Below are 23,627 nucleotides of genomic sequence, written 5' to 3' on the forward strand. Positions count from 1 at the left end.
TTTTTGGGGTGACGGAAATGTTCTGTAGCTTCATTATGGAAGTGGTTACATGGATATATATACTTGTCAAAATTCACCTAAAATGGGTATATTTTATTATATGTAAATCATACCTCAATAAAATTGATTTAAAAAGTAAAAACACATACACACACACAAAACTTTACTTACAAATGCAGGAGAAAAAAAATCTGGGAAACAAAGTATATGAAGGCCCAGTTAAAAGCACTGAAAAATAGTCATTTCAGTCTTTGTTTCAAAGGTCCTACTGTGATGTCAGGGTATTAATTTAGTGTTGCTGTAATAAATTATCACCATCTCAGATGTTTAAAACAATACAAACTTATTGTCTCACAGTGTTTTCTGTGGGTCAGGAGTCTGGGCTGAGTTCTTTGCTTACCTGGAATCAAGGTGTCTGCAGGGATGTGATCTCATCTGAGGTTTGGGGTCCCCTTCCAGGCTCATTCAGGTTCCTTAGCAGAATTGGTTCCTTGTGGTTGGATGACTGGAGTTATTGTTTTCTTGCTGGCTCTCAGCTCTTAAAGGCTGCCCTCAGTTCCTAGACATGTGGCTCTCTCATAACTTGGACACTATTTCATCAAAGCCAGCAAGAAAATCTCTTTTAAGGGCTCACCTGATAAGTTCAGGCCCACCAAGGATAGTCTCCCTTTTGACTAATTCAAAGGGCATTAATCGCATCTGCAAAACGGTTTCATCTTTGCCATACAACATAATCTAACCACAAGACTGATATCCTATTCATAGATTCTTCCACAGTCAAGGGAAGGGGATTACATAAGATATGTACACCATGGGTGGGAATCTTAGAGGCCACCTGGAATTCTGCCTATAGCCCTCAACAATTCATGCCTCTCCCAAAGGAAAAAAAAAAAAACTGTGTACTCCATCCCAAGGTTCCCCTCTCATCACATTACAGCATCAGCTCAGAATCCAAGATCTCATCATCTAAATCATTTACATCTGAGCAAATGAGGCTCCTGGCTATAAGTCATTAAGTGCAGTTCCTCGAAGCACAATTCCCCTTAGTGACCAGTGAAACTAAAGAGACCAGTGCTCCCAACACTCCCATCATACAATGGTGGGACTGGCATAGGAGAACAGTTAGAGACATTGCAGTTCAACAGGGGGGAAATGGAAGGTACAAATGAGCCACTGGCATATAACAATTCTGACATCCATCTGCGCAAATGTTGGATTTTTACTGCTTAAGGTTTAAGATCTGGGAATAATCTTCCGTGGTGCTCAGATCCTCTGAGTCATCCTTGCTTTTTCATGAAATGTAGCACATGTTTACAGGTGAGTAATTTTTTTTTTTTTTTTTTTTTTTTGGCCACACCTCGCAGCTTGCAGGATCTTTAGTTCCCCAACCAGGGATCAAACTCAGACCCTGGCAGTGAAAGCGCCAAGTCCTAACCACTGGACCACCAGGGAATTCCCAACAGGTGAGTAATTTTATCAGCCTGCTTCCCACCAGCAGAATTTTGCTGGGTCTAATAGCCTCTACTATTTGTTAGAGTAGCACACCACTCCTGATACCAATCTCTGTCTTAGTTTTCTATTGCAGCATATAACAAATGACCGCAGCTTAAAACTACAGACATTTATTATCTTCCTGTTTCTGTAGATCAGAAGTCCAAGCATGACTTACCTGGGTTTTCTGCTTAGGGTCACAACCAGGCTGCAATCCAGATATTTCCTGGGGCTAAGGCCTCATCAGAAGTTTTACTGGGGAAAGATCTGCTTCCAAGCTCATTCAGGTTGTTGGCAGATTTCAGCTCCTTGCACCTACAGGACGTGAGACCGCTGGCCCTAAAGGCGGTATCATAGCAGGTGGCTTCTTCAAGGCAAGCAGGAGAGTCTCTCTTGCTCCAGTCAGCTGAGATCCAGCCTTATATAACATAGTATAAACATGGGAATGATATCCCGTCACTTTTACATCCCATCATCTTTGCTATATTTTATTAGCTGGATGAAAGTCACAGGTTCTGCTCACATCCAAGGGGATGGGATCATACAAGGGCATGACTCAATGGGGCCCACTTTAGTCTGTGTCCACCACACGTTCCTTTGTCTCCATTACCTTCGTCAACCTGAGAAAAACTCCTCATGCCTTTCATATGAATATACCCAGTATTTGGCACAAAGCCTGATACACCCGAGTGCCAGATAATTTAAAGTGATCAAACTTTTGCTCCCAGGACCCCTTTATACCCTTAAAAATATCATTGAGGATCTGAAAGAGCTTTGGTTTATATGGGTTATAGCTATTGATATTTACTGAGAAGTTTAAAAATTCACTTAATTCATTTAAAAGTAAAAATAACTTATTTATTAACATATATTACATTTTTAAAATTATATTTTCAAAAAATTGTGAGAAGAGTAACATTGTTTTACATTTTTGCAAATCTTTTTAACATCCAGCTTGATATTAAGACAGCTGTTTTCTCATATCTCTTTCACATTCAGTTTCACATCATGTGCCTTCTAAAAAACTCCTCTGTACACTCAAAGGGAGATTGAGAATTAAAAAGACAAATAGTGTTATACAAATACATTTGGACCTTGTGGGCGCCCTGCAAGGATCTTGAGGACCTCCTGGAGTCCCCGGACCACACTCGGAACCATTGATTTAGAGAACTGTCCAGAACTGAGTGAAGGACGGCACTTTGATACATTCGAAAAGTACTTACTGAATGCCTACTCCGTGCTCGCGTGGGTTCAAAGGGAACTCTGTCCTCAAGGTACTCACAGCAGAGCGAGAGAAGAAAGGTTAAGGACCGCTTTAGTTCACTTTTGAGCTGAGACTGAAGTGACAAAGGACGGGCCAGGTAGAGATCTGGAGAACCAGAGTTCCAGACAGAGAAAGGGGGCGCCCTCCAAAGGCGCTGAGCCCTGCCTGGTTGGAGAGCAAGCGGAAGGCGCGAGGACGGCATGAGGTGGGCTGGGCCGGAGGAGGCAGGGCCAGACGAGGAATTTCGAGTTTTAAGTCTACATTTCTCTCTTTCTTTTTTCAGACCGCACCAAGCGGCTTGCGGGATCTTAGCTGGCCCACCAGGGATGGAACCGAGGCCACCAGTAGTGGAACCGCAGAGTCCTAACCAGTGAACCGCCTGCGAAGTCCCTAAGTCTAAATTTCCTGACAGTGGGAGAGGAATGGAAGGGGGTAGGCGGGGAGGAACGGCTTAAGGAGGCGAGTCTGGAGGTGCGGAAGGTCACTCAGAAGTCAAGCAGCCGCTCCTGCGCCGGGGCCAGCTCGGCTTCTCTGAGGCACGGAAACCTGCCTGGAGCCTCAAATCCGCTTAACTACACCACAGGGCCGGGAAAGCGCGCACATTACGTTGAGGAACTTTGGGTCTCGGCGCCCGCCGTAGACGTCGTGCCAGAGGCGGCCCGTTGTCTTGGAGCCGGCGAGACGCCGTTAGGCCTCCCCCGCCGCCGTCACCATGTCGGTGCTGGATGCGCTTTGGGAGGACCGGGATGTCCGCTTCGACGTGTCCTCGCAGTGAGTCGCCAAGATTCCCCAGTGGCCGGGAGCCTGTAGAGGGCGCCGCGCCGCGATTTCCCGACCCGCGGGCGGAGCCTAAGACCCTCGCGAGGGTGGGAGGAGGTTGGCGCCTGCTGTCCTCACCTCAGGAGACCCCAGACTGGCCGGGGCCCTGCGGCCCTCCCCAGGCGCCACAGCCGGAGCGCGTCTAGATTGTACGCAGTTTCGGTCCCTTACGATCCCTGGTCCCGTCTCGGCCCGGGGGACCTGTCGGAAGCTGAGCCCAAACACGGCAGGGACCACCTTGGGCTTGGGCGTCCAGTACACCCCAGCGAGCTTGCGGTGCTAGTTTCGTAGGGTGGAAGGAACGTGGAGCAGGGACTCTGGAAACGAGGGTTCGGAAACTAGGTCTAGAATAAGGACACACATTGTGGGCCCTTAGAAAAATGACTTCACCGTTCTAAAGCTTGAGTCTCCGAGGGAAGTGAGAGTAAGCATTCTCCAAAATCCCTGACCATGCAGACTTTAATTCCGTAGTAAACTTCGTTTCTAGTTATTCATCTAAATCACCAACAGGAAGAAGGAACCCTCTTTTGGAGCCTCTCAAACAGAAGCCCTGTTTTTGGAAATTTTCATGTTTTAAAGAGAATAGTTAGAAACGTCCTGCTGGCAGTCCAGAAAAAAAGTGCCCATTGGAAAACAGTAAAGCTAAGGTTCTTGGGTTAATGGTTTGGAGCTTCTTAGCCAATTCGCATGATTCTTTATTATGAACAGAACTTTCTTTGGTGGAAAAAATGAAATATTAATTTCCCAGGCTTAGCTGTGGCTAGGTATGTAATACTAACATGGTCTTGGATCCTTTAAGGCGTTGTGAGGGAAGGGAATTTATAAAGTTATAAACAACGGTTACATATTGCACACATTCTTTGACTTTTCCTGTTATTCTTGGAGGGTTCTTAAGCAAAGATCCATTTCATGAACATTTTCAGTTTATTAAACATTTATCAGATGCTTACTATGTACTGGTGACTGTGCTGATAGCTAAAGATACAAAAATAATAGGAAATGACACCCTTCCCCACCCCACCCCACCCCTGTTCTACTGCAGGAGATAGATATAGACAACTAACTATAAAAAAATGTGGTAAACACCGTCATGGAAAAAATGAACAAAAAGCTGGAGGACCATAGAAACAGAAAAGTTCGTTCTTCCTAGGGAAGGCCTCAAAGAAAAAATAATATTTGAATTGAGCCCTGATGAATGGTCAGGGCCTTGCTAGGGTATACAGGAGGAGACAATTCCAGAAAAAAGAAAAGGAAGAAAAGAAAAAAAAAAATTAGATGCAGAGTCTTAGAGGTATAAATCTCATTGGCTAGAAGCAGGGTCTGGCAGGTAGAGAAAGGAGGTGCAAATAGAAAGATTGATTAGCCAGATTGTGAAATATTCAGTTGAGGATTTTGGACTTCATCTTCTAGGCAGTGGGGTAATATGGCTTTTAAACAGGGAAGTGTATGATCATGTCTGTATTTCCAGTAGGTAATTGAATTGGCTTTATTGAGAATGTGTTAGAAGGCTCTACCACATATTCTGCTACATTTTTCTTTTCTTTTCTTTTCTTTTTTTTTTTGGCACTCTAGATTGCATTCTATCAGTCAGCAACCTATTCTTCATTCTTTATTTCCTTTTGTCTCCTTTATCTGATTGTTTACCAAGTCCTAATGTTGCTTTGCTTTAATCTGTCCCTTCCATAACTGCATGACTCCTTTGCTCCACTCAGAAACCTCTGGGGCTTCTCCACTGTCCACAGGATAAAACCCATATCTATCTGACTGACATTCTAGGTTATCCATAATCTGGTTCCTTCTTACCTATCCTACTATACTTTTCACTACCTCTCAACATATACCTTCTTCCCCAGCCAGGCCAGTCTTCCCACATTCTCTTATCATTTCTTATTTCTGGTCTTTAATCATAGATTCTCTTCTCTCTCTTTTATTTCTTCAAATCCTACCTCTCCTTTAGTTCTGACTTCTCTCCATGTCCCTGGTCACTCCAGGCCCCACTTGATCTCCAGGTTCTTTAAGTTCTTGAAAACCTTATTTTCAAATGCCTGAGCATTTGGTACTGTATTATTTATACTTTTGTCCGTTTCATATGCATATGTCTTTTCTCTCCCTCACTAGATGGTAAGCAGGTGTAGTTGTAGCTAAAAAATTAAAGCCTTTATATTTATTTTAGACAAATGAAAACAAGACCTGGAGAAGTCCTTATTGATTGTTTAGATTCAATTGAAGACACCAAAGGAAATAATGGGGATAGAGGTGAGTATATTTCTAATGTATTTTATATTTATGGTTTAAATTACAAATGTTATATTAGCTGGAGAATAAGATATGAAACAGCATTATATGTCAATTATGGTTCCTGATGCCCCACCCCATACTATTGTAATAAGTCCTTCTGTAAATAAACCCCAGTTATCCTAATTTAAGTGAGCCATCTCTTTTCTGTTTGACCCTGACTGATAGATGCAGGTCTAGTCCTCTGTGATCTTGTGGGAACTTTACACTCTAGCCATGCTGGGTAACTTACTATTTGTCAAACATACCATGTAATGTTCCACAGTTTCTCTTGAGAACGCCTTCCTTTGTTTTTAGAACCTCCTATCCCATCTCACTCCAGCGTTCACACAGGCTTAGTTTCTCTGATTTTAGATATTCTAGGGGTTTTTTCAGGGAGGAAGGAGTATGACATGGCTATAGATAACTCATCAAAAGAATTCCATGGTTATAATTTGCTGAAGAAATGTGTTAAACAAAGTCAAGAGAGTTTTATTAGTTCAAGATATTTAAAAACTATCCTCATATGCTAATTGTATTACAAATTTCTAAGACACATCGTTTACCATGCACAGATTTACTTGACTTTTTTTTTTTCTTGGAGCATCTATAGGGACTACTATTTCATACGACATACTTTGAGAAATGAAGTTTATCTAACTTGGTACATATTTCAGTGTAAGAACATCAGTTTGAGGCTAAGAATGAAAAGCATAAGCCTTAAACAGACTTCAGCCTAGACATGACTTCATATGAGGAAAAAGTTTGCTCACAGCAAAAAAACTGGGTACATGAGTATATGGCTCATTTAAATGAGAACTGCTAAGAGAGTGCTCAAATGGCAGGGATTCATATATATATGAGAGTTCTTTGAGAAGTGTGATTTCACTGAATGACTTAGTAATTATACTGTCCTGTAGTCATACTCAGTTGGACACATATAACCTACTGGGACCCCCAGAACAGCTTCTATTGAGAAAAAAAAAAAAACAGTACAGAGTTTTCTCCTCTGTCAGTTGAGTCAAACCAAGGTGTTGGCAGTGAATACCTGTATTTTTTCTGTAACTATCAGATTTTGTTTCTCTGGGATTCTGAATCACACATTGTATACCTTACCTAGAATGGATATGCGCAATAAGTATTTTCAATTAATAAATGTATGAAAAACATCTGTGGGTGTTGCTGTTGGTACTGGGCCAGAAGTTTCATGTCCATCTCATTCTATACTGCAAAAATGGGTCCTTACTTAAGGTAACTTATTTTTCTGTATGTTTACTTTTAGGTAGACTCTTAGTAACAAATTTAAGAATTATCTGGCACTCTTTGGCATTACCCAGAGTCAATCTTTGTAAGTATCTTTGTTAGCATGAAAGAAAAAAAATAATTTGTCAAGTAAACTTGCACAATGGCTCTTGACACCAAAAAAAGCTATACTATGAAATATGTGAAAAACTTTAATTGATAAAACTTAAGAAATCCCAGACTAACCACAGACTGCATCATAATGCAAAAGGAATGTTTTTTTCGTTCTGTCCATTTTGTCTCTTGGACATATACAAGATTAGTGCTTTTACACTGAATGATTTTTGGTTTCATTTTTTACTTTACTTTGAAACTTGCTATAACCTGTTTCAAGTAATATCAAAGAAGGGAGATTAAATTCTAATAAAAGTACAACCTTTCATTGTGTTAAATTTTGTTTCATTTGTTTTTTAAAGGTATTGTAGATTTTCCAGCTAGACTTTTTCTCTTGATGTTGTGGTGCTAAGATTTTTAGTAAATATTACTGTATAGGTTTTAGAGAAGCAAACCTCCTTTTTCCCTATGTTGTGAATATTTTTGTTCAAAAGAGGCAGAATTAACTTTCTAGTCCTTTTAATTATTTAACTTAAATTTGTAGATATTTCATTAAAAATTTTTAATTGCATTTTTATATATATTTAATTTTTTAAACTTAAAAGTTATGTATATATAGTTTTTCCCTCAATTTATTGTATCATGGTCTTTAAATTCTTTGCTTTTAAATTTTAGCTATTGGTTACAACTGCATATTGAATATTACAACAAGGACTGCTAATTCTGTAAGTCTGAAAAATCTTATTGATATATATATATATAGTAAAGAAACAGTAGATATTTGAGGTTGATGTTTGTTTTCTCTATAAATGAGAAATTGCTCTTAAAATCTGAAGTTTTAAATAAATTTGTCTTTACAGAAATTACGAGGCCAAACTGAAGCTCTTTATATACTAACAAAATGTAACAGTACTCGTTTTGAGTTTATATTTACAAATTTGGTTCCTGGAAGTCCTAGACTTTTTACTTCTGTGATTGCAGTACACAGGTATGGTAATACTTTATAGATTATTGAATTTTAAGGTAATTCTATGATATAAAGGTTTAGAGGGTAAAATTTCAACATGTGGTGCTGTCTTCCTCCAAGGTCTATTGTAAACATCCTGAAGATACATAGAACATGTTGCATTACCATTTAATAAACACTTTGAAGGTATTTATAAAACACATAAAACTGCTGAAGAGTCTATTAAATTAGCTACCAAGGTAGTTAAAAATGAAATAGAGAATTTGTTTAATGTAGATAACCAAGTTGAACAATTCAGTTAAGGAATTAAGGTTATTTTTCTAACAATAGAAGGCATGATTGGGTAATTTCTCTAAAGAGTTTTGTTGTTTTGTGGTTGTTTTGATTTTTTGTTTTCTTAATTATTCTCTTTTTACTACCCCAGCTCTTTTTTTTTTTTTTAACCAGCCCTAAGTACTATGATTTTTTTAAAAGTTTGGCTAAGATGACAGGCCAAAAAAAAAAAAAAAAAAAAACTACACACACAAAAATTTATACACACAGATATATATAGTATGTATATATACCATTGTTTTAATTTGAATTTCTTTTATTACTAGTGATGTTGAAAGTTTTCATATTCATTGGCTATGTATAGTTTTCTGTTGTAAATTTCTTAATTTTACTCCTATCTGTCATGTATGTTGCAAATTTATTTCTTTCCTAGTTGTTATTTTATTTTTTAATTTTGTTGATGATTTTTTAATCTATATAATTGTTTGCTTTTCTTGGAGATATAACTCACATAACATAAAATTTACCATTTTTAAGTTTACAGTTTGGTAGTGTTAGTATATTCACCACTACTCAATTCCAGAATATTTCCATCACTCCAAAAAGAAACCCCCATAGTAGTCACTTCCCATTCCCTCATCCCCGTGGTCCCCTGGCAACCACTGATTTACTTTCTGTCTCTGGATTTGCCTATTCTGAGCATTTCATATAAATGAAATCATACAATATAGTGGCATTTTATGTCTGACTTCTTTCACTTAGGTAATGTTTTCAAGCATGCTACATGTTGTAGCATATATCAGTACGTCATTCCTTTTTATAGCTGAATAAGATTCCATTGTATAGATACATGTTTTGTTTATCCACTCATCAGCTGATAGACATTTGGGTTGTTTCCACTTCTTAGCTTTTAGGAATAATGCTGCTGTGAGCATTCGTGTACAAGTTTTTGTGTGAAAACATATTTTTTTAAGCTCTCTTAGGCATATACCTAATTCTTATCTTTTTATTTCAGTTTACTTAGAGAAGTAATATGAAATGGAGTTTGAAGGGAACAGGGAAGCTACTTATCTTTAATAGTATAAAAATGTTATGTGTTCCCTCCAAAACAATTTATAACATGAATAGTTTCCATTTTTCCACTGGTAAATATTGATGATTACCACCCTAAAGGAAATTAAGATTTATAGTCAAATGCTCGAATCCTGCTCTTTCATAATTTATAATTAGAAGATTAATTAATGTAAAAATCAGAAGTTTAACAATACATATTATAATTTATATAAATGATTTCTAAAGTTATTCAGGTAAAGCAAACCCTTTAGTTTTATTAAAAGGGTAAATTAGCCTGTATTTTTGTGGAGTTAAAATTAGAATTAACCAAAAGTTAATCAGAATTTTCTTCTGTTTTTAGTATTTATCAATAGGGAGACATGGAAGGAAAACAAAGTTATAGGAATTTTATTACATACATACACACACACAGATACATACACTATCCTAGGGTACCTTTTGGAGTTGGTACAGATTCATTCTGATTTTCTGTATAAAGGTAGATGTGAGCATAATGTTTTCAGGTTTCAGTGAGAAAAGTAATTGCAGTCTTATTTATATCAAAAGAATAATGGTGCCTTTAACTAAAACAGAGAAATGAAGGGAAGCTTTCTGATAGAAAAATTAATTTCCATGTCTGTTTTTGCAAGCATTGTTCTTCAGCTTAAAGAAAAAAAAATCTGCTTCCTCTCATTTGTGCCATACTATATACATTGCCTTAAAAATTAGACATCTAGGGGCTTCCCTGGTGGCGCAGTGGTTGAGAATCTGCCTGCCAATGCAGGGGACACAGGTTTGATCCCTGGTCTGGGAAGATCCCACATGCCACGGAGCAACTAAGCCCGTGCACTACAACTACTGAGCCTGCGCTCTAGGGCCCGTGAACCACAACTACTGAGCCACATGCCATAACTACTGAAGCCCACACGCCTAGAGCCCGTGCTCTGCAACAAGAGAAGCCACCGCAATGAGAAGCACGCGCACTGCAACGAAGAGTAGCCCCCACTCACCTCAACTAGAGAAAGCCCGCGTGCAGCAACAAAGACCCAACACAGCCAAAAATAGATTAAATAAAATAAATTTTTAAAAAATTAGACATCGAAAATATAGGTACTGAGATAATATGTGTAAATACTACACTGAAATGACAAATACAGTACAAAAGACTATAATCACCAAAACTTATTGAGAAGAAAAAATTTTTGATGTACCTTAGTAACTAACTGTGTATTTTTGTAAATAAGTAAACATAATCTAAGAAAATCACATTTTCAGTTTGGATTAGTCTTTTGTTCTTTTTTATAGAGCATATGAAACTTCTAAAATGTATCGTGATTTTAAATTGAGAAGTGCGCTAATTCAAAATAAGCAACTAAGATTACTACCACGAGAACATGTATATGATAAAATCAATGGAGTATGGAATTTATCCAGTGATCAGGTACCATGCAAAGAACTAATGAACCTTTTGGGGCAGTGCTTTCTTTGGTAATCATTTTTCCATTTATGATTGGGTTTGTATATTTATTTAACTGTTCAAATAAGCATTAGAGCTCTTAATTAATTAACATAGCTCTTGATATACATAATATTCTGATTTTCATATTTGTATGGTTTTATGCTCTTTTTATCAACATTTGTTATGTGTAGACTTAGAGCTGGAATGGGCCTTGTAGGTCATCTAGTCCAGTCTCTATTCACTTACAGATGAAAAACTCAGGCCTTAAAACATTAAGTGACCTCCACATCTATTCTGTCCCACAGCCACATTCTTCCCCCATACCACACTACCCTCCACATCATGATAACTTCGGCTGATTGAGGAGAGTCATAGGGTGGACAGTCACGGAATCCTTTTAATCCAGTCTTTATGGAATTAAACATATAACTCATTTGGTGACTCCTACATCCATGATTGTAACTTTTCATTTCCTCTTGAAATTATGACCAGAGGAAACATATAAGCGACTAATAGTTGGAATAAGAAACAAATAGGGCTTCCCTGGTGGCGCAGTGGTTGAGAATCTGCCTGCTAATGCAGGGGACACGGGTTCGAGCCCTGGTCTGGGAAGATCCCACATGCCACGGAGCAGCTGGGCCCGTGAGCCACAGCTGCTGAGCCTGCGCCCCGCAACGGGAGGGGCCGCGATAGTGAAAGGCCCGCGCACCGCGATGAAGAGCGGTCCCCGCACCGCGATGAAGAGTGGCCCCCACTTGCCGCAACTAGAGAAAGCCCTCGCACGAACCGAAGACCCAGCACAGCCAAAAATAAAAATAAATAAATAAATAAAATTTAAAAAAAAAAAAAAGAATAGTTTCCAGCCTTTGTGGGTGTTACAACCTAGATTCGACTAATAACCAGTGTGGTAAAACTGTAGCATTTGATTGAAGAGCTCTTGCTAAACATGGAATCATAAGCTTAAATTGTAAATAAACTTTGCGCACTTGAAAAGTTCTAGTTTTAAACTATGATAAATATTCTATAGGATATTGACAGCTCCCCATCTGAATAACTACTCCTCATAATACTCAATTCTGGTATTTTATGCTGCTGTGAGAATCGGAATTATTCTCGTGTTTAGAAAATAAAGAGTAAGTATTCAGACATGATTGTTGATGCCTCTCTCATCACTCTCTTTTACAGGGAAATTTAGGAACCTTTTTTATTACCAATGTGAGAATCGTGTGGCATGCAAACATGAATGACAGTTTTAACGTCAGTATACCATATCTGCAAATTGTAAGTGCATGCATTTTGATGACCTTATTTTAATGTAGAATAAATAATTTCTGTTCAACAGTTAATAGGACTTTTGGGATTAGATGAGTTTTCTCTCTCCCTAGTGGCAACAGTTTAGCTGAGAGCATACTTTTTAAATGTTGATAATCAGAAAAGACCCTATTGTACTTCCATTCAAGGGAAACGGCACCATTATCAACTTGCTATTAAGAGAGAAATATACTGGATTCTAAAAATTTTAATAGTTGTCATACAGATTAAGGTGATTTTTCTTAGATTTTATTCAAAGGGCTTTTAGCTACTAAAGTTTTCCATAACCTTTCCAGGAGGCAAGTATATAGTGGTCCTTTGGCATGGCTTCAGCTCACTGACCCACACACTTTATGGCTGTCTTGCTACTTTCTGTTCAAACCCTTTTAAAGCCAGAGCGAATTCATTAATTCTGTGAATGAACAGTTTTTACTGTATTCAGATACAGCATGTATATAAGCTGGATTCATACTACAAGTTCAGTGAAAGGAATCAAGATGGTTTTTAGTCATAATGGTTTTAGCGTAAATTAAAGCTGTTAAAATTTAGAATAAGAACTAATTACACCTGAGACCAGTTTGTTCTGGGGGTAGATGAAGGTGGTTCTTTTTACTCTGCTGCTGCTTTCATGGTAAGTATGTGATTGAGTGAAACAAATAGTAAACTCCAATAAACTGAAGAATTTCATCCTATATATTAAAAAAAAAAACCCTACTTATTGGACCCTAGTGCAAATTAGATGGAACATAAAAATAGTTAATGAGAATCCTGTGAGGTTATGCTATGATAATCACCCTTATTATAGAATATAAGTAGTCTTAAGACTAAATAGTTTCATTAATAAATATTTATTGAGTATTAGATACAATGTATGTGATATCTGGAAAATGTCATTTTTTAAAGAGACCTCTTAACCTATGAGAAAGATGATTCTTTGCAAAATATTCCCAAGTCTATCTTCTGCTAAATTGTTTGATTCCTGAGTTACTTTAAAATATTTGACCATTCATTTGCCAAATACTGAGCACCTACTCTGTGCTCAGTGATGAAACTCATGAACCAGTACGCAGTTTCTGCCTTTAAGCAGCTTTCAGTCTGGTGGAGGAAAGCAACACATTAAACAGAAAATCATAGGATCTGATAGGAAAAAAATTATTTCTGGCCATCTAAAGAAATACGAGAATTTATAAGCATAGCTGGAAATATGTGACAGAGTCTACATAGGTATTTGATAAATTGATATTTTGTACTGTTTGTTGCTGTTTTATATTGCATTTACATATCAATGTCTATTATGCTGAATAATTACTGAGTAGTAAACAACCTTGTGATTTCTGTTCTTCAAGTAGGATACTTTCCGTTATTTAAGAATACCATTGCCAAATACGGATTCTGGAATGAATTCAGCCTGGCCCAAACAACTTGCAATCCGATATCATCACAATCTGTCACTGGGGCAGTCATGTTCTAACTTCAGCTCTGGGCCTCAGCCATTGTCCTGACTCCCTTCCTATAGATGTATATTTATATATGTATCTTCTTGCCAGTTTCCATCTTACCAGCCTGTGTCATCCACAGTTACCTGGTTAGATTACCTATTCACAAGCAGGATGCCAGGGTTCTGTAGTTCTTAACCAGGACTGTGCGTACTCCTGGCAGGGTGTGAAGTAGTCTAGATGGAAGCCCAGGTTTTCATAACAGTTACCATTTAGGCTGTCTGTCGTCTGTCTGTGTCTCTCTTCCTCTCTTTTTCTCAACTTCCAATGCCCACCTGTCTGGAAGTATGATACACCATCACCTACCACAGATTATTATCCTTCTTGGACTTTTGGTCTGCTGGTTATAATGTTAGATCCTCCATGGTTCTCTCTAACCCTGCCAGCAAGTACATTTTGTTTCACTTTCTACATACAGGTCCTGCATGTCATGCTTCTACCCCTCTACCCTTCTCCCAGGCCACTGGTGTCACTGCTCATCCACTAGCCAAGCTTCACCCTCATGTCACACTTACCAGTTGAGTTAATTATATTTGACCTATCTTAGCCTTCTTTGATGCCCAGTGATGAATGCCCATACTTTTTTTTTTCAATAAATGCAGTGGAGGTTCTTTCAGAATTTAGTCATTTATTGTGTAAGAAACAGAAGGCACATGCAACATTTTTTTTTAACATCTTTATTGGAGTATAATTGCTTTACATTGTTGTGTTAGTTTCTGCTGTATAACAAAGTGAATCAGCTCTACGTACACATATGTCCCCATATCCCCTCCCTCTTGCGTCTCCCTCCCACCCTCCCTATCCCACCCCTCTGGGTGGACACAGAGCACCGAGCTGATCTCCCTGTGCTATGTGGCTGCTTCCCACTAGCTATTTTACAGTTGGTAGCGTATATATGTCCATGCCACTCTCTCACTTTGCCCCAGCTTACCCTTCCCCCTCCCTTTGTCCTCAAGTCCATTCTCTACGTCTGTGTCTTTATTCCTGTCCTGCCCTTAGGTTCTTCAGAACCTTTTTTTTTTTTTTTTTAGATTCCATATATATATGTTAGCATATGGTATTTGTTTTTCTCTTTCTGACTTACTTCACTCTGTATGACAGATTCTAGGTCCATCCACCTCACTACAAATAACTCAATTTCATTTCTTTTTACGGCTGAGTAATATTCCATTGTATATAGGCACATGGGACTTTTAAAAACTAACCCAGCCTTAGGAGTCACAAAAGACACTGGCTCTCCATAACTAAAGGATTGCTGGGCTTTGGTTTAAAATATTTAGAAAAGTTGTGGACTCCCTGAAGCAGGGGACATTTAAGTCAGAATTTTGTACATATTTCAGAGATGTCATCTTTGTGTTGCCTTACAAATTTGCCACCTATTTCCAGTATGAAAATTTTCATTTACTTGATCTCTATAGGAGTATAAGGAAAAAGGAAAGAGGAAGAGTTCTGTTCTTCGGACTATGAACAGTAGTTACAAAAAAAAAAAAAAATGTAGTTACTGTGTAAAAGTTGAAAAATGTGTTAAAGTGTCACTACTATCAGATAATAAAAACGAGCATTTTTTTTCTTTTTCGTTTTATATCTAGCGGTCAATAAAGATTAGAGATTCAAAATTTGGTTTAGCTCTTGTCATAGAAAGCTCCCAGCAGGTAAGATACTTTATATTTTTTTTAATCTTTAATATATTTAAAAAACTATGTGACAGTCTATATTTTTAGTTTTATTTTTATAGTAACCAGTTTATATCCAAGAAGAGTATTAGCTGTAACATGAGATTATATGAAGAGTTTGAGTTTGAAGTCATATAATAATTGTCCCCATGGGAAGAATCCTGCTTATATTTCTCTTTTGGGCAGACATATTAATTATGATTACAGTCATGACGTTATTTCAATCTTTACACAACCCTATGATACAGTTACTATTTTTTCCCCATTTTATATTCAAGGAAACTGAGACTTGGAGAAGTTAGAAACCTTGCCCATGGTCTAATAACAGTAAGTGATAGGGCTAGGTTTTGATTCCAGGTCTGACTGATTCACAAGACTGTCTTTGAGCAACACAGGTATATACAGATAAACACACCCTATTTGAGATTTTATACCATCAAACTCAGATTATACTGTATCAAATTATAAACTGCTATGCCCCGTTGTGGCTGGTTTTTGCATTTATTTGTTTTTATAAATTTTTTTTAAAAAGATTTTTCTCTTCTAAATTCTAAATTTAAATACGAATGTCTACTCACTCCTTTGCCCAGCATCATACAGCTAGTTGTATGATGTAAACCATACATCACATGTAGTGTTGTAAAACCAGGATTTGAACACAAAAGTGTATGCTCTCAACCATCACCATACGGGTACTTAATTTTTTAACACTTCTTCTCCAACAAACTGTCATGGGCAAGTTTCTTTCCTAATTCTTCAAGGAGATAGCCTCAGGTATGCCATTCCCTTTTTCATTTTAATATGTAGTCTATTCCTTTTAAAGGTCTAGCTCAGGAAAATCTCATTTCCCTTGGCCTTCACAATCTATGGCGTATTTTTTTTAATCTTGAAATATTAGCTTTGATACTTACAGATTAAATTATGTGATATCTGGATATATTTCAAAATAATCCTGAGTGGGTGAGGGGAGGAGATTTAGGGGATGGGGAGGTTACATATGGAACAGAGTTGGCCATATGTTGTTTCTTGTTGAAGCTGGTTGATGGCTACATGGACATTTATTGTACTCTTCTATTTTTGTATGTGCTGGAAGTTTTCATAATAAAAAATTTAATTTTAAAAAAATCAGCCTACATATTGTGCTCTGAAATAAGGACAGTTAGAGCTGTAGTTTATCATATACTGTAAATACTGTTCCTCAGGCTTTTCGATTTTTCATTATTTTCTCTTATAGAGCGGAGGATATGTCCTTGGCTTTAAAATAGATCCTGTGGAAAAACTACAAGAATCAGTTAAGGAAATTAATTCACTTCACAAAGTCTATTCTGCCAGTCCTATATTTGGAGTGGATTATGAGATGGAAGAAAAGGTAATTTGTTCAGTGTGTGATATACAGAGTTTGCTCAATTGCCTTTACACAATCTATAAAATTCAGATATACACACATTGTGTACAATTTAATTTTAAGCTATGTTTAAAATGATGAATATACAGGCTCTGCTCAGTGAGTATGGCCAATGCTAATTTGTGCCTACCACCTGTTTTCTCCCTGCCTGCTTCACCATTCATTCCTGCCCGTCTAGGTAGCAGCCTGTCCAAGATGTCCCCATATGCAAGGCTCTTCTGATGTAGAGACTTGAATCTCTCACTCTGACAGCTTTATTTTTATTTTACTTCAGCCCGCCATTAGCATTTGGTTAAACCTTACAGGCCTCACAGACACCATTCTCTTCCCCCAATGACCCACAATATAGCAGCTCCAGGAGGCTGCTCCATTCATTTGGCCTGTGTCTGTTCCTATTCATCAGATCCTCTTCCATGTCAGTTGTGAAAAATTTTGAATATCATGCCCACATGTCTGCTCTTTGCCTTCCTCACGACTTCTGGTTTCTGCACCAATCCCGCTCTCCAGGTACATCAGCTGTCTTTTGGCTTTACTCTTCAGCCTCTGCAGCTGGGCCCCTTGTCATCTGGTGTTTCACTGTTGTCCTCACCAGCCACTCCATTAGAGACTCCTCGCCGTCTGCTCTGACAGTGGTACCCTCGCCAGAGGCGCTCTGTCACATGTTCCCTTGCTGTCTGTTCTTGTGCTGGGGCCCTCACCGTGCGCTCTATTGCTGGTGTCCCTGCCACCCACTCTTTCATCAGTGTCCCTGCCGATACTCAGCATGTTGAGCCATATCACATATCGCATAGATTACCTGTCTCTCCTCCTGCTCTTGGACTGCAGCAGGTGACCAGGAAGATCAAGAAGTAGGACTGGACAGCTGAGTACAAATTCATACCCTCTGACTTCAACCTTGCTGTGCTCCATATACTTAATTTGTTTGTCTCCCTGTCAAATTCCATATATATCCCTTTCCCCTTCCAGCTGAAACTTGTCTCTGGATTGTTGACACCATATTGTACATACACTCTAAGTATTTCATCTCCTTAACCATCATTTTCTGCTTTCTTCCCAACCTGCACTTCTTTCAGCATTCTCCCTTTCACTCTACCTTCTCTGTATGTTCCTCAGTAATATCACCTCCTCCTCCAGTTTCTTCAAGTTGTACTTCTGTAGATGACTCCCAAATCTTTCTGATCTTGGCATACTCTCTAAGCTTACCAGGGTTCCAAATATTTCTTGAATATTTTCACATAGATGAGCATTCCAAATAACATGAATTGAATTTCTCATTTAAAAGTTTATCTTAGTAATTTAATTAATAATTTTCCAAGTCAGTAAGATACACTAGGACATGGTTGAGTATCTCAAACTTGGTATACCTAAAATCTTGTCATTATTCTCAAAAGCAGTATCTTGCTGATTTATCTATTTATTTATTCACTACTTATTTATTTTTAACATTGTCAAAGTCAGATGTGCTCAAAACTCTGGGGTTTTCCTTTTTTATTTTTCCCATTATCTTACTTTATACATTCAGTCAGTTGTACCAGTCTCTCCCCTGTTCCTATCCCTTTCTTTCCATTCAAACTGCAGTTTCCTTTGCTACTTTTGCTTGTAGAATAATGTTGTAGAACAAGCATGGTCCTTGGAACCTGAGAAACCTGACTTCAATCCCAATTTCACCATTTATTTGTGATCCTAGGCAAATTTGAGCTTCAGTTTTCACACTATGAAATGAAGGTAATCTCTCTTACAAAGTTGTTGATCATGTCTGTAAAGTGGCTGGCACATGGGGGACAATATGTTAGCTGTCCTACCCATTCTGTCTCTACCTTTCATTTCTCTTCTTTTCCCCTTCTTTGGCCCTCAGTACATAATAATAACCAGGCATAGTAGCTTGCTTTGTCACCACACATAAGTCCTTACTCCAAAGCCACTTCTTCAGGGAGGTCTTTGGACTATCCATCTAAAACACCAACCCCTGTCACTTTTTTATCCCTTATTCTGCTTGTTTGTTTGCTCACTTGCTTGCTTGCTTGCTTTACTTTTGGTAACACTGATCAGTCTCCTTCACTATAAATAATCTCCATGAAGTCAGGGATTTTTGTCTATTTTCTTTAATCATTATATCTCCATCAATCAAAACTAGCACATAATAGGCTCTTAGTGAATATTCATAGTTGTTGAATGGCTATGTTGAATGCCTCCTCTTTGCTGTTCACTGCTCTAAGAACTTTATATGCCTCATCTCGTTTAATCCTCCTAAAAACACTATGAAGTGTATCATCATCATTATTATTAGCCCTATCTCACAGTTAAGGAGACTGAGGCTTAGATAGGTTAATTTACTTGTACGCAGTCACACAGCTCTGAACATGGTTGAAACACCAGCTGTCCTCGGACTAGGGGATCAGGTCACCTCTTGTCAGCAGTACACTTCTACCATCAACTTTACCCCACCAATTACCTATAAATAGTCCACATTCTCTGAGCTGGTATTAAAAAATTTCAGTAAACTTCAGTCTACCTTTCCCACCTTATCTGCACAGCCACAGTGTCTGGTTCTGTAGGCTGTGCACTGCCCAGCTCTAGGGAACATTGTTCACATAGACTCCAGTGTGAGTGATACTCCTTGGCATTGTTCAGTACAATATTCTGCGTAGCTCCTTCTGTCTCCTGGGACTCTCATATTTTGACCATATTGGATTATTCATCTTCTTCGGCCATGTCCTGTGGTTTCTCACCTTTGCTGTTACTGATCCCCTCTGTCAGGAATACCCTTTCCACTAATCCCACCTATGAAAATCATCCTCATCTTAAAAGCCCTAGATCACATGCCAGCCTTTTCTTCATGAAAGTTTCTGGCATGCAGAAGCCAGAAGTTGTGCTGTCTCCAAACTCTTCTATTATAATAGATATTGCATTTGTTATAGCTATTTTTTGTAGGTTGAACTATATGATATTATTAATATTTGACCATTTTTTACTAAAATGGCAATTTCATATAGTTCAACCTGATATTTAGTTATTTATAATTGTGTTTTATCCTTCATTCCCACTAGATTACACACCTTTTGTGGTAAGGGCAGAGACTTTAAACCTTTGGTAGTACCAGCATTGTACCTCATACACTAAAGATACTCAAATATTTGAAAAATGAATTAATAAATATCAGTACTATATTTATTCTGCTTTACATTTAGAATATTCCATACAAATCTTAGTTCTTTTTCACAAATTTCTTTTCTCACAAATTCTATTTAATGACTATTTTGAGGAAAATTTAAAACTTGCTATTATACAAAAGTTAGTTTTTGTTAAACTTAAACTATCAGATAGTTTTTAACTATCAGAAAATCAGATAAAATCCAATGAGAGTTTTTTTCTTTATGGATATTTCTAAGTATCATATTAAGTTTGTGTAAATTTGTCATTTTAAATCTTTTGATGATATTGACTTCAGATTTAAAAGCTTGGGTTTAACTGACTCATTTTATTATTCATGTTAGTTTTAATAGAATATAAATTATACAGTGATTTTTGTAAGACCTGAGTGGTTGGTAACTGTGGTATCTTTTACAGGTATTTACAATTCTCACAGCACATTTTACTAAAATTATTTATTTGATTAATATTGTCTCTTTGATACATTTTAACATCTGATTTAACTGATTTTCTTTTTCTTTTTCTTTTTTTAACATCTACTGATTTTCAGCCACAGTCCCTTGAAGCTCTGACAGTTGAACAAATTCAAGATGATGTAGAAATAGACTCTGATGATCACACAGATGCTTTCGTGGTGAGCATCACAAAGAAGAGCTACTAAATTTCTTGTGATTTTTTTTTTAATCTGAGTCATGTTTAATTTAATAATGGTTTAAGTGTGTAAAATATCATGGAACTTGAGACTTTTTAGAATGTCTTAAACATGAGTTGGAGAGTAGTTTTTTTTTCAGGTTAGGGATTTTTTTGTGTGTGAAAATACTTTTAAATTACCAAACTGGGAAATAGTTTGAGAACATACTTATTCAGAGGATTTCAGATATGTGAAAAGTTTTTTCATACTTTAAGATAACAGAATATATTAAATATAGTTAATTTAATTAATTTAAAGTCTATATACTTTCCATAAGTAACCTTTATGAGATGGACCTCCCTCCTTTCAGTAGGTATATTATCTTAAATTGGATTTCTATTTGAACAGTAAACTTTCTTGTTTCCAAATTTGTATTATTTAATTAATAGCCAAAATAATAATAATGCTTTCTATGTACTGTGGTCTATGAATCTGACTAGACTATCTCTCTGGGAATGAAAGTTTTTAAGCAAAGTGTGAAATAAGTATAAGATAGTTAATAATAAACTACTACTGCCTCAGTGTATGCATTTGCTGACACATTGAAGCACTGATTGCTTTGTTTTGTTCTGCCAGCATCTTCTGCTAAACCAAAAGTAGGGGTGAAATTTTATAGCTGCTTAGTCATTCTTTTTATCTCCTTTCAAGTTAACAATGCTAATTATACACCAATTACAAAGCACATTTTTAGCGCTTAAAGCATAACTCTTGAAGACATAAATAATGATTGACAGAAGAAGTGAATTCTGCTACTAGCATTGTAAAGATAGGTGAGAAAACCATTAGACACACAGTAACAGAATATAAAATACAGTTAGTTACAGAATTGTTCTGTAAATTAATTACCTGTTCCTTGGCCTATTAACCTATTATACATCAAGTATGTGAAATATAATTTTCCTTGTCTTACAGGCTTATTTTGCTGATGGCAATAAGGTAAGGATATTTTACCTATGGTATATGAAAAAAATTTTCTATATTCCAGTATTTAGTATTCACAAACTTATGTGAAACCTATTTTTTGTTTTTTTTCCTCTTCCTTGCCCACCTTCTCTATTCCCATCTCATCCTCTTATCTCCCAAAAAGCAACAAGATCGTGAACCTGTGTTTTCAGAAGAACTGGGGCTTGCAATAGAGAAATTGAAGGATGGATTCACCCTACAGGGACTTTGGGAAGTAATGAGTTGATCGTGATTTGAGCTGGGTTTCTATTTAAAGATATCTCAAGATTAAAGATACTAGTCGCCTGCTATAAGGCATGGCATAGTTTTTACATTTACAGAAAAAGCTTTTCAGAGAGTTTTTTAATGATTAAGGAAAAACTCATTTGTCGAAGATTTTATTGCCAGTCTTCTAAAAATTATATTTGAAATTGTAATCAAAATGTATCTGGTTTGTTGTAAATATGTTTATTTTGTAACTAATACTTGTAAATTATTAGTCTGTGGATATTAAAAGACTGTATCATGTTGAGTTTAATAAAGAATTTATGCAGCACCATTAAATGCTTTGAAAGTATTATCTAAAAGCATAAGACTATTCTTATGGAGTAATCAAAATGCTGCTTTTTTAATTATAAAAATCTGGTTTAAATATATTTATCACATAGCTCCAAAGGTAAGCCAACTCTCATATAAATTATAAACCTTAAGCTTGTCATTTTTAGGTAACCATTTATGTAAAAACTAAAAATTTTAGCTAACTTTGGAGGATATCAACCCCTATGTAAAGTTTTGGGCACTATTTTGGAAATAATTTCAATATCATTTTGGCAAGAATACATTTATTTTGTAAGGAAATAGTTTTAAATAGTTTGTAAATAAATAGTTTATTTGTTGACTTGCTCTTTGTTTGCATTCATTGAAACTTCTTTGAAGTTTTCAAAAATATGATATTATTTTCTGATTTCTTGGTCAGGTAAGATTTGGTGACCTCTCTTGCATAAGTGTTTTTTGCTACTGCTTCAGTATAAAGAAACTTTGTAAGGAACTTTTGTCAAAACATTAAAATTAGCCCTCTTTTTCTAGAGTGAAAAAAGTGAGTGTGTAAAATCATTTAGAATAAGATGCCAACTGTATGTACAACCGTAGACACATAGTACAATCAAGGGCTAACCTGAGTTTAATAAAGATCAATGAACAAAAGCTATAAATTGGTTTCTTCATTTAAATAGGAAAGGATTTTTACATTTTTAAGGGATGGGGTTATAATAACCTATATTAGGGGGAAAATGTTGCTTGAAAAATGTGTACAGGTCAAAAAAATGCAGCTAGGAATATTGTTTCAATAGTTTTTCAAGCAAAACAGACTATAAAATTGCCAATTAGTAAGGAATAATCTCAAACGTCAAAACACTGTGTTTGCATCTGACTCATTAATCTTTTCAGATGTTAGGCGTTAAGTGTAAAGAGAAATGAGTCATTTATTGTTTAAACAAGGGAGCAGCTGTTGGTTTTTTCTAGTGTGTTAAAACCTTTAGTGGCCTCTATAAATGGAAAGAGAGTCAATGAGCTCTTCTCTCAGCTGTTGTTTTAGCAGCTGACAGTACTATTGACTTCACCGTGATGTAAAATAAGGGAAAAAACTTTTACTGATGGATGGAGACCTTGAAGTTTAAAAATACATAATTCCCTGATCTGGGGGCATTCATTGATTCACTCAACAAATATTTATGGAGCACCCGTGAGGCCCTGTGGCTATAGCATTGAGCAAAACAAACCTCCCCCAAATCCCTGTCTTTATGGAGCTTATGTTCTTTTGAGCATGTTTAAGAATACCAACCTTTGAAATTACAGTATTTTTACAGCCCCACTGAGTTTTTAACAACGTGAGAATATAATTTTGTAATAAAATATTTCGTGAAGAAGTATATGATGCTATTTGTATGTAAACAAAAGATCAATTTTTTTTCAAGTCACACTTTCTGCATCCCATAATTAATATG

At 36.8% G+C, this 23,627-nt stretch overlaps 1 protein-coding gene across 2 annotated transcripts; it reads left to right on the forward strand.

Moving 5' to 3' along the window:
* The first annotated feature begins 3,387 nt into the window (after positions 1-3,387).
* BBS5 (Bardet-Biedl syndrome 5) lies at positions 3,388-22,841 on the forward strand. Of its 2 annotated transcripts, none has more exons than XM_007183234.3 (12): positions 3,388-3,526; positions 5,748-5,830; positions 7,131-7,196; positions 7,880-7,929; positions 8,065-8,192; positions 10,803-10,938; positions 12,142-12,237; positions 15,353-15,415; positions 16,671-16,805; positions 20,542-20,625; positions 21,595-21,618; positions 21,770-22,839. In XM_007183234.3, exons 1-12 carry the CDS (start codon positions 3,468-3,470, stop codon positions 21,869-21,871), a joined length of 1,026 nt encoding a protein of 341 aa, XP_007183296.1. In that variant the 5' UTR covers positions 3,388-3,467; the 3' UTR covers positions 21,872-22,839. The 2 variants fall into 2 exon arrangements, with proteins under 2 accessions (XP_007183296.1, XP_057406677.1); XM_057550694.1 differs by lacking the exon at positions 3,388-3,526 and adding an exon at positions 4,713-4,865 and having other exon boundaries at positions 21,770-22,841.
* Positions 22,842-23,627: the final 786 nt, after the last annotated feature.

Source organism: Balaenoptera acutorostrata, chromosome 8 (assembly GCF_949987535.1).
Source record: "Balaenoptera acutorostrata chromosome 8, mBalAcu1.1, whole genome shotgun sequence".
Classification (NCBI taxonomy): domain Eukaryota; kingdom Metazoa; phylum Chordata; class Mammalia; order Artiodactyla; family Balaenopteridae; genus Balaenoptera; species Balaenoptera acutorostrata.